Genomic DNA, 12,473 nt, shown 5'->3' on the forward strand with positions numbered 1-12,473 from the left:
ATTTTTTTCTTTTGAAAGCTTTCAAACATATTCATTAAAAAAACGGTAGTATAATGAACCCCCAAAGACCCGTTCCATCCTCCAGATTCAGTACTTGATAACTTTTTCTTACACCTATTTATTCTTCACCATTTCTTTCCCTTCTTTCTTTCTTTCTTTTTTTAAAAAATTTTTATTGCAATAGTATTTAAAATAAGTTCCTGGCTTACTTTATGTCATTTCACCTGTGACATGACCTATTTAGAGATCCATATCCATTTGATATGGATCTCTAAATAAACAAGGACTTTTTATTACATAATCTCAAAATCATTATCACATCTAAGTGAATGAACAATACTCCTTAACATCAGCTAACTTTCAGTTCATATTTGATTGTCTCAAAAATCCCATTGCCTCATAAATACCTCTTTGGCTTTTTAGATCGGGATCCAAACAAGATCTGCTCGTCCTATTTGGCTGTCATGGCTTTTAAATCTCTTAACCTAGAACAAGTCTTCCACCTTTCTTTCTTTCTTTTTTCATGCCTCTGCCTTATTGAGGAAACCAGGTCAGTGAGATGTGTGATATTCTGGTTTGTATGGTTGTTTCTTTTCAGTGTTGTTTAAATTATTCTTCCAGCTCCCGTATAGCCTAAGAACTGGAAGTTAGATATAAAGCTTGGTTTGATTTAGAGTCAACATTTGTTTTTTGTTGAGCAATTTCTAGGTGGGGCTGATTGCATGCTACCAGGAGGCACATGGGGGTGGTTGTCCTACTTCTAGTGATGGAAAGATCCATTTCATTCCATTGTAAAGCTCACCATCATTTTTTTTTCCTCTAATGCATTAGCATCCACTGATTCTTGTTTGCATCAGTTATTAGGAGTTGCAATATGATGATTTTTCTAATTCTATCCTGTTGCTGGGGGGCGGGTTTCAATACACAGAAACTGTCTCGGCACGAGTGAAGCCCAGAGTAATTTGAGCGGAGGAGAAAACCGAGTGCAGGTCCTGAAGACTGTTCCAGTGAACCTTTCCCTGAATCAAGACCACCTGGAGCATTCCAAGCGGGAGCAATACAGCACGAACGTCCCCGAGAGCCCAGCCATCATCCCTGTGTCAGGAATCACAGTGGTGAAGGCTGAAGATTTCACCCCGGTTTTCATGACCCCACCTGTGCACTATCCCCGAGGAGAAGGGGAGGAGCAACGCGTGGTTATCTTTGAACAGACTCAGTATGGCGTGCCGTCCATGGCCGGCCATAGCACCTACCTCAAGGACGACCAGCGGAGCACCCCGGACAGCACTTACAGCGAGAGCTTCAAAGACGGAAACACAGAGGTGAGTCCCTGGCTCTTACATCAGGAGCCCGAACCGAAACCCAGAGCCCATACCTAACTTTTTTCCTCTGTTTGCTTAAAAAAAAAAAAATGTATTTATTTCTTTTTGGCTGCACGGGATCTTCATTGCTGCATGCTGGCTTTCTTTAGTTACGGTAAATGGGGCTACTCTCTAGTTGCCGTGCATCGGCTTCTCATTGCGGTGGCCTTTCTTGTTGAAAAGCACGGGCTTTTGGGGACCCGGGCTTCAGTAGTTTCAGCGAATGGGCTCTACAGCACAGGCTTAATAGTTGTGGCCCCCTGACTTAGCTGTTCCACGGCACGTGGGATCTTCCTGGACCGGGGATAGAACTCCTTTCTCCAGCATTGGCAGGTGGATTCTTTACCACTGAGCCCCCCAGAAAAGCCCTTTATTTGCTTTTTGTGTGGGATGAGTGATTTCAACTGTGAGTTCATTTTTTTTTTTTTTTTGAACATGTTTGCTTCTTTCTTTATAAACAGATTTTATTAAAACACTTTGTGTGGAGGAATATTCCCATTTTCCTGACTCTGAGATGACAGATTCCTCTATTGGATTTAATTTTAGTCTTAAAATCAAATATTTGTGAAGAACAGAGCTGTTTGTGTGGAAATTTCCTACTTTTTAAAGTTTTAACCTTGACTTCTCCTAGTTTGTAACCTTTCAAATGGCAGCCAAAGATGTTGCCTGCCCATCATTTTTTAAAAACGAAGCAACTCTTCTTTAAAAACTTATTTATTTTTAATTGAAAGATAATTGCTTTATGATATTGTGTTGGTTCCTGCCATATAGCTGCATGAATCTGCCATAGGGATACATATGTCCCTTCCCTCTTGAACCTCCTTCCCACCCCACTCCGCCATCACAGAGCTGATGTGATGAGCTCCCTGAGTCATACAGCAGATTCCCATTGGTTACTTTACATATGGTGGTGTATATGTTTCCATGCTACTCTCCATTCACCCACCCTCTCCTTCCCCCACGGTGTCCACAAGTCTGGTCTCTATATTTGCACCTCCATTCCTGCCCTGCAAATAGGTTTATCAGTACCATCTTTCTAGATTCCATATATATGTGTTAATATACAATATTTTTTTTCTCTTTCTGACTTACTTCACTCCGTATAATAGGCTCTAGGTTTATCTACCACTGACTCAAATGTGTTCTTTTTATGGCTGTGTAATATTCCATTGTACATATGTACCGCAGCTTCTCTATCCATTCATCTGTTGATGGCCATCCACAGGTTGCTTCCATGCCTTGCTGCTGCTGCTGCTGCTAAGTCGCATCAGTCGTGTCTGACTCTGTGTGACCCTATAGACGGCAGCCCACCAGGCTCCCCTGTCCCTGGGATTAGCTATTGTAAATAGTGCTTCAGTGAACACTGGGGTACATGTGTCTTTCTCAATTATGGTTTTCTCAGTGTATATGCCCAGTAGTGGGATTGTTGGGTCTTATGGTTTTATTTTTTATAAAACTAGTTTTATTCCTAGCTTTTTAAGGAATCTCCATATGCTTCTCCATATGCTCCTCTATAGTAGTATCAATTGATATTCCCACCAACAGTGAAAGAGGGTTCCATTTTCTCCACACCCTCTCCAACATTTATTATTTATAGATTAAAACTATATAACTCTTTAAAGACCTTGTCAGATGAAAACTCAAGGAAGAATTGGTATTATCAGTAATAAAGAGTGTATATGTATGTGTACTTTGCACCTTACAGATATATTCTGTGTATTCTTCTCACGTGCCCAAAGAATTTGCAGAAGCAGTTGATCTTTGCTTGTTGTTTGTTTTAAATTCACAGGTTTTAAGGGCACAGTTTGAAAATTTTGTTAATTGTATCCAGTTGTGTAACCAACATCAGAATCAACAGAGAGCTTCCTCACCCTAAAAGTCTGAACTTGAAGCTCTCCCCTCCCCCCTTGCTCATGGCAAACACTCACCTGCCATCAGTCACTATAGTTTTGCTTTATCTAAAATTTCATGTAAATGGAATGATAGAGTACGCAATCTTGTATGTTCTCTTCTTTCATTTAGTATGATATTTTTGAGTTTCATCTATGTTATTGGTTATATTAATAATTTGTTTCTTAAATTGCTGAGTAGTATTCCATGGTAAGCATATATCACAATTTATTCACCAGCTGGTGGATATTTGTTGCTTCTAGTTTTTGGCTATTATATAAATAATGCTGCTGTGGACATTCAGGTTTTAATGTGGACGTATGTTTTCATCTCTCTTGGGTACATAACTATGGCTGGACTTGGTGAGTCATCTGGTAAATGTATATGTAGCTTTATATGGGTCATGTGGGAAATGTATGTGAAATGTTTCAAGGTAGCTGTAATATTTTCATTCTCACCAGCATTGCATGAGGATTCCCCTTTTCCACATTCTTGCCCAAGCTTGATACCACCAATCTTTTTAGCTTTACTTTAGTGTATATGTGATGTTGTCTCATTATGGTTTAAACCTGCATTTCTCTGATGTCTAGTGATGTTGAATATTATTCTGTGTGTTTATTTGACCACTTCTATAACTCCTTTTGTGAAATGTCTGTTTCAAATAATTCGCCCAATTTTTAGATTGGGCTGCTGGTCTTTCTTTTATTAAGTTGTATGAGTTTCTTAAATTGTGTAACCCTTGACCAGTTATGTTTTGCAATTTGATGGCTGCTTTATTTAACTATTCAAACAGCAACAATATTTAATCTTGATAAAGTCCAATTGATCAATATTTTTCTCTTAGAGTTTATGCTTTTGATATATTGTTTAAGAAATCTTGGCCTAACCTAATGTCACAAATATTTTCTGGTTTTTTTTCCCTAAACATTTAATAGTTTTTACCTCTTGAGTGTAGGTTTATGATCCACTCTGAGATAATTTTCATATTGGATACTAGAGAAGTGCTGTCCCATTTTTTTTTTTATGTTGACATCCAGTGTTCCTGTTCCAGAACCACTTGTTAAAAAGGCAGTATTCTCTTCATTTAATTGCCTTGAGATCTTTATAGAACATCAGTTGCTAATATAATTGTGAATCACCACTCCAATTTTTGACTTGGCGTATGTCATGGTTTTTTTTTTGAGTTTGTGTCAGCTTCTTCCACATTTCGGAGCAGTGACTCTGCATTTGAGTCACTGGTCACTGACATCTCATTTTGCCTGGCCGATTAAAGACAACAGCAGAAGGAGAAAACTTGTGTTTTTTTCCTCTCTTAAAGAGGAGTGTGGTGGCAGCATACTGAACACTTGCAGCCTGCTGCCCATTTAGCTGCCAATAGGACAAACTTCAGCCACTGAGGCTGAGATGGTAACCTTAAACAATAGTATCTTAAAACAATAAGCATTTGATGAGCACTTACTCTGTGCTGGGATCATTCTATGTAATGTGGACTCATGTAATCCTCCCAAAACTCCCACGAGGTAGGTACTATTATTGTCATCTCTGTTTTCCAAATGAGATGCGTAAGGGCAGCTGTGAACATACCGCAGTAAGTGGCAAAGATGGGACTTGCCACAAGCTATTGGTCTCCAGGGCCAACGTCCTTGACCATTACCTCTATATTCAGAGACAACGTGGGGCCTTCTGGTTCTCAGGAGTTCCATTGCTGAACATACTGCCTTACCCCGATGTGTTCATTTTTTAATCTGAGTGTTCTTTATCTATGTCATTAGCAGTTTCTCATCTTTCATATGACAATAAGAGGGACAAAAGGGACCAGCTCTCTTCAGCGTTGGTAGGGGCTCACAGTAGACAGATCACACTAGCAGCCCTTCCTTTCCTGACTCGTCATTCCTGAATGCCTGCTGCTTTCTATGAACTTGGGGAAAGAGCAGAGCGAGACAGGATAAATTCGCTGTGCTCGTCAGGGTTCCATATTTTTGGGGTTCTGGGGGCTTTACATCAAGCATTCAATGTCCTTGTAGTGACAATGGTATCTTCAGGTTTGCTTCTTTGGCTTCCTGTGTGGCTTAAAATCATCAACAAGCTTCTTCTCCCTGTTCCCCTCTCCTTTTTTTCCTGTTATTTCTGGGATGAGCGGGGGCTACTTCCTAGTTGTAGTGCATGGGCTTCTCATTGCAGTATCTTCTCTTGTTGCGGAACACGGGCTCTAGGTGCACAGGCTTCAGTGGTTGCAGCAGGCTTAAAAGTTGGGGTCCATGGGCTTAGTTGCTCTGAGGTTTGTGGGATCTTTCCAGACCAGGGATTGAACCTGTGTCCCCTGCATTGGCAGGTGGATTCTTAACCAGTGGGCTACCAAGGGAGTCCCCCTGCTCCTTCTTCTTTTCTTTTTTTTTTTCAAACTGAGTAAGGGATCTTGTAGGGTTTTGGTATTGTTGAATATTTGGTTTGCCCTCAAGCAGTCAGGGGTGCTTCTGTAGGGAAAAGCAAATCTCTCCACAAAGGAATGTGAGGTGCATACTTTTTCACTAAAGGGTTGCTACTAATGTTTTTCTCACACAGTGCAGAAATATTCCATTAGTCACAGAAGAGTCCATGGATGTGGTCCAATGTCAATGGAACCGTCACCCTATTTGGGGGATGTGTTATCAGTTGTGTTGTAGATAAAGAGGCTTATGAAAGGAAGCTATTGTATTCGGGGTTTTATTTTGAAGTGAATGAGAAAGCAGCTCACCAGAAATGAAATGTGAAGATTATTTCCATTGGATTTAGTTTAGATGCTCTCCTAGTCTTGGAAATCAGTATTTACATTGCATAAGGTATTTCAATGTGATGTAAATTAATTGAAATCATCTATCATGATCTTCAGCCATGGCATTGTCAACAGGTTATAAAATTAGGTGATTTCAGAGTGATTTCACCAAGTAAATTTCACTAAGGAAAATTTGTCTAAAACCTAGTACTTCCTTTAGGCAAACTATTAAAATCCCTACTACTTGTTGAATTGGCAAGTTTCATTTGCTATTACAGATGACTTCTTCTCTCTGTATCTGTATGTGTATGTGTGAGTGTGTCTGTGTGGGTGAGTGTGTGTGTGTGTATGTGTGTGTACTGATACTAAGGAAGGGAGCAATTTGGTTCAATTCAAGCCAGTAGCATTAAAAAGTTCTTTAATGAATTTATTTAGCTAATTTGATTTATATTTTATTCTATATCCTCTTTGTAGTAACATTTGGTAAATATTTGTTTACACTTGTTGTTAGGCATTTTGCTAAATGTGGGAGTAGAGAGAAGGGGGTGTGCCTTGGTTTCTGTGCTCTAGAAGGTTACTATATAATCTGTGAAGAGACATAACAATGGTTGCTGTTTATTGAGTATTACTGTATGCCAGGCACTGTGGCTTACACATTTTATTTAATATTTACTATGCCACAATTCTGCAAGGAAGGTATTATTTTTCCCACTTTACAGATGAAAAAACAATCCAGAGAGCTTATGAATGTGCCAAATGTCACACAGCTAATAAGCAAAGAGTCGAGTTGATAAATATAAATCAGTGTAGTATTAACAGCTATCAGGTTTCTAAAGTGAAAGTAAAAGTCGCTCAGTCCTGTCCAACTCTTTGCGACCCCAGGGACTATACAGTCCATGGAATTCTCCAGGCTAGAATACTGGAGTGGGTAGCCTTTCCCTTCTCCAGGGGATCTTCTCAACCCAGGGATCAAACCCGGGTCTCCCGCATTGCAGGCAGATTCTCTACCAGCTGAGCCACAAGGAAAGCCCTATCAGGTTTCTAGGAAACATGTAAAACTTGTGAGAGGGAAGAAAGAGTTTTTATAGGAAAATCATGTGTATTGTCGTTATAAGAATCAAAGTAGAAGAAAGAATTTGCTTATTCTACTCTATAATTTTGTATAAGTCAGTTAACAGAAGTCTAGCTGTAGGAATGAAGAAACTCCAGATCTCAGTGATATGATACAGTAAAAGTTGATTTCTTGCTAACAATCTTGATACAAGTCTATAGACTTGTCTTCTGATCAGGAATCCAGGTCCTCTCCATCTTCTGACATTACCGTCTCTATATTTGACTTCAGAGTCACCCTAGCTGGGGAATAGAGGCCATGGAGATGGCACACTGGCTTGTAAATACTTTGATCTGAAAGTGGTGCTATTCCCCCGTTCACATTTCATTGGCTAGAACCAGTCACATGGTCTCAACTAACTGCAAGAGGGCTGACAAGTCGATTTCCCATTTAGTCCTCCAGTTTGCTCAGGAAGGAGAACCATTCAGATCAGATCAGTCGCTCAGTTGTGTCCAACTGTTTGTGATCCCATGAATCACAGAACACCAGGCCTCCCTGTCCATCACCAACTCCCGGAGTTCACCCAGACTCATGTCCATCGAGTCAGTGATGCCATCCAGCCATCTCATCCTCTGTCGTCCCCTTCTCCTCTTGCCCCCAATCCCTCCCAGCATCAGAGTCTTTTCCAATGAGTCAACTCTTTGCATGAGGTGGCCAAAGTACTGGAGTTTCAGCTTTAGCATCATTCCTTCCAAAGAAATCCCAGGGCAGATCTCCTTTAGAATGGACTGGTTGGATCTCCTTGCAGTCCAAGGGACCCTCAAGAGTCTTCTCCAACACCACAGTTCAAAAGCATCAATTCTTCGGTGCTCAGCCGTCTTCACAGTCCAACTCTCACATCCATACATGACCACAGGAAAAACCATAGCCTTGACTAGACGGACCTTTGTTGGCAAAGTAATGTCTCTGCTTTTTAATATGCTATCTAGGTTGGTCATAACTTTCCTTCCAAGGAGTGAGCGTCTTTTAATTTCATGGCTGCAGTCACCATCTGTCGTGATTTTGGAGCCCAGAAAAATAAAGTCTGACACTGTTTCCACTGCCCCCCCATTTATTTCCCATGAAGTGATGGGACCGGATGCCATGATCTTCGTTTTCTGAATGTTGAGCTTTAAGCCAACTTTTTCACTCTCCACTTTCACCTTCATCAAGAGGCTTTTGAGTTCCTCTTCACTTTCTGCCATAAGGGTGGTGTCATCTGCATATCTGAGGTTATTGATATTTCTCCCGGCACCCTTGATTCCAGTTTGTGTTTCTTCCAGTCCAGCGTTTCTCATGATGTACTCTGCATATAAGTTAAGTAAACAGGGTGACAATATACAGCCTTGACGGACTCCTTTTCCTATTTGGAACCAGTCTGTTGTTCCATGTCCAGTTCTAACTGTTGCTTCCTGACCTGCATACAGATTTCTCAAGAGGCAGGTCAGGTGGTCTGGTATTCCCATCTCTTTCAGAATTTCCCACAGTTTATTGTGATCCACACAGTCAAAGGCTTTGGCATAGTCAATAAAGCAAAAATAGATGTTTTTCTGGAACTCTCTTGCTTTTTCCATGATCCAGTGGATGTTGGCAATTTGATCTCTGGTTCCTCTGCCTTTTCTAAAACCAGCTTGAACATCAGAAAGTTCACGGTTCACATATTGCTGAAGTCTGGCTTGGAGAATTTTAAGCATTAGTTTACTAGCGTGTGAGATGAGTACAATTGAGCGGTAGTTTGAGCATTCTTTGGCATTGCCTTTCTTTGGGATTGGAATGAAAACTGACCTTTTCCAGTCCTGTGGTCACTGCTGAGTTTTCCAAATTTGCTGGCATATTGAGTGCAGCACTTTCACAGCATCATCTTTCAAGATTTGAAAGAGCTCAACTGGAATTCCATCACCTCCACTAGCTTTGTTCATAGTGATGCTTTCTAAGGCCTACTTGAGAACCATTAGGTTAGCCAAAAAGTTTATTCAGGTTTTTCCATAATATCTGAAAATATAAAATATGAAAATATATATTTCATATAATATATTAAATATTTCATGTAATATATCAATAATAATAATTGATAATTATATCAGTGTATATAGTAATTGGTATATAATATATATTCAGATTTCCCATAATATTTGGAAATATATAAATATGGAAATATAATATGTATTATATTATATACATGTATGTAAATATAATATCTTATGGAAAAACCTAATGAACTTTTTGGCCCACCCAATATTTATAGGGAAGATGAGATATCTCTACCGTGTATTTCATTATTTAGCCCCTGGTATGTTAATTGTCAAATTAATGTAGTTTGCAGAGAATCCTGTAATGAAATCAAAGAATTATTATTTGTCATACCCAACAGACTTATGATGGTTTTGTCCATTGATGTCCTCCTATTCATCTGTAGACTGATACGGAAAGTTACCCTGGATCTAAACACTGTCCAGTGTGATTTTTAAATTTTTCATTTCCTCCCCTAACTAAAGAATAAAACCTTGAAAATGTTGATCCAGTTACTAAAATGGATCATGGCTTTGCTTTTGATTAGTGCAACCAATTTTATTATTTTTTATTTCAAATACTCGAAATAGTGCATGTAGTACCACTAAAACTTCTATCATTTATTATTTTGTTCTTGAGCCAAGAAAAATTTTGGAAAATCCTTAGAATACAAATTTTATACTTTGGGAAGATTTAGGTTTCTCTGTATGTGCTGTGCTGTGCTAAGTCGCTTCAGTTGTGCCCGACTCTTTGCAACCCTATGGACTGTAACCCGCCTGTAATGGCTCCTCTGTCCATGAGATTCTCTGGGCAAGAATACTGGAACTGGTGACCATGCCCTCCTCTGGGGGATCTTCCCAACCCAGGGCTTGAACCTGTGTCTCTTACATCTCCTGCATTATTGTTTACTACTAGTGCCACCTGGGAAGCCCTTGCTGCTGCTGCTGCTAAGTCGCTTCAGTCGTGTCCGACTCTGTGCGACCCCAGAGACGGCAACCCACCAGGCTCCCCCGTCCCTGGGATTCTCCAGGCAAGAACACTGGAGTGGGTTGCCATTTCCTTCTCCAATGCATGCAAGTGAAAAGTGAAAGTGAAGTCACTCAGTCGTGTCCAACTCTTAGCGACCCCATGGACTGCAGCCTACCAGGCTCCTCCATCCATGGGATTCTCCAGGCAAGAGTACTGGAGTGGGGTGCCATTGCCTTCTCTGTGGGAAGCCCTTAGTTTTCTCTGTAGTCAAAGTTGATAAGAATTGGATGTCCCATTATTCTGGCTCCTAGGAGCCCTCTATCCAACTCTTGCATAGAATGGATTTGGAAATTCCCTTTCTGTTAAAGCTGTTTCTTGGCAGCACCGTTTGATACTTTGATACTCTTGCCTCTTGAAGAAGTTCTTGTCTTTATGTCCATAGCTCAGTTACCATCTATGCCCTGAATACTTTGCACACTTTTTTCTCTAGCCCAGTTCTCTCTGCACCCTGTACCTTTGTGCCCAACTGCCTGTTTGATTTTGAAAAGTAAAAGTGAAAGCCGCTTAGTCGTGTCCAACTCTTTGGGACCCTGTGGACTATAGCCTACCAGGCTCCACTGTCCATGGAATTCTCCAGGCCAGAATACTGGAGTGGGTAGCCGTTTCCTTCTCCAGGGGATCTTCCCAGCTTAGGGATCGAACCCAGGTTTCCCACATTGAAAGCAGATTCTTTACCATCTGAGCCACCAGGGAAGCCCCCTGTTTGACTTTCCACCTATACAAAACCTGGTTTACAAATTGTTTTCCACCCTAGTGGAGTGACACCACCATCTTTCTGGTTTCTGAAGAGACTAGGATTTTTTTTTTCTGCATACTTTGCTCTCTTATCATCCTGGTCTAAGTCATTACCAGTTCTATCAACTCCTCTTTCTTTTTTTTTAAATATTTATTTTAATCCACTTATTTGGCTGGGCCAGGTGTTAGTTGCACTTGGACCCTTTTTAGTTGCATCTAGCAGGATCTACCAGGTGTGGCATCTGAACTCTTATTGTAGCATGTGGGATCTAGTTCCCTGAGCAGGGATTGAACTCACACCCCCTGCATTGGGAGCTCATAGTCTTAGCCACTGACCCACCAGGAAAAGTCTCCGACTTCACTTTCTTACATCTCTCCGAAATCCTTCCTTTGTCTCCATTCTGCTTCCACCTTACTGACTCAAGCTGTCATTATCTCTGGTCTTTGAAACAGTCCACTTTTGTACACTGTACCTGGGATGGTCTTTTCAAAATTATAATCTGATCATGACACCCTCTTATTGAAATCCCATTGTTTCTAGGATCAAGGTCTAAATCTGTAACTGGTTTTCAGGGCCTTGCACGTTCTGTTTCTCCTCTGCCTTTCCCACCTCACCTTGCACATCTTTCCCCCTGGTGCTCTCTGCTCTGAGCTTCATTCAGTTCTGTGAGCCTAATATGCTCCTCCTGCCTCAAGACCCCTGTGAATGCTGCTCCATGTTTCAGATCTGTGCTGTGCACTAGGTACTGTAGTCAGTAGCCACGTACAGCTATTAAAATGGATAAAATTTAAAATTTAATTCCTCATTCCCATTATCTCCATTCTGAGTGCTCAGTAGATACATGTGGCTAGTGGCTACTGTATTAGACAGTGAAGATATAGAACATTTCTATCTTTGCATAAAGTTCTGTTGAACAATGTTATTCTAGAATGTTCTTTATTACCTTCCACACCCTTCCTCCTGTGTGACTTTCTTAGGGAAGACCTCCTTGTCCTCTCCTTTCAGTTTCTAGTAAAATCAGTTTTCTTTGAATCTAAGTCCACCAGCCAAAGACTACCACGAACATATTTGTAGTCAAAGTTGCATTTATTTAGTCTGTTTCTGCAGGGAATCCTCAGGGACAGCTCATAAGAGAGAGCTGGGAGGAGCTCTTGATACTGTTTGGGCTTGTGCTGGATGAATCTAAGAAGGGATCATGGAAGTGACAACCAGTTCTGGATTCTGTATATCAAGATGTGGGGGCGGTCTAGAAACTGGGTATCTTGGTTGTCATTGTTCAGAAGAGGTGATGAACAAAGCGAGGCTGAGGATATCTTTGCTAGGAAAGCATCAGTCCCACAGGAGGAGGGAGCGTTGTGTAGCTGTGTTGCTGTCTTCTGGGTTTCTGTTGGGAGCATTGCTTATCTTCTGTTGGTCTTCTCTGTTGTGCCACTGGAAACAGTACATCCTGTTAGAACCATCTAGGCTGATTGTCAGTGGGACTGATTTCTACTTTCTCAGTTGTGATGTACTGTCCTAGAATCTGTGGCTGTTCCTCAGAGTGTTTGCACATGGTTTTTAAGTTTTTAAATGAATGATTATTTGGCTAATATTTTTCACCTACTA

At 40.7% G+C, this 12,473-nt stretch overlaps 1 protein-coding gene across 6 annotated transcripts in view; it reads left to right on the forward strand.

The window, feature by feature from the left end:
• Positions 1-12,473, forward strand: part of GRHL2 (grainyhead like transcription factor 2) — a 172,633-nt gene that overhangs the window by 61,451 nt on the left and 98,709 nt on the right. For all 6 annotated transcript variants that reach the window (XM_044928576.2, XM_044928575.2, XM_025264781.3 and 3 more), the window contains exon 4: positions 929-1,322. In XM_044928576.2, coding sequence (XP_044784511.1) covers positions 929-1,322 — 394 coding nt within the window. The remainder of the gene's footprint in view (positions 1-928; positions 1,323-12,473) is intronic.

The sequence above is a fragment of the Bubalus bubalis genome, chromosome 15 (genome assembly GCF_019923935.1).
Source record: "Bubalus bubalis isolate 160015118507 breed Murrah chromosome 15, NDDB_SH_1, whole genome shotgun sequence".
NCBI classification, from domain to species: domain Eukaryota; kingdom Metazoa; phylum Chordata; class Mammalia; order Artiodactyla; family Bovidae; genus Bubalus; species Bubalus bubalis.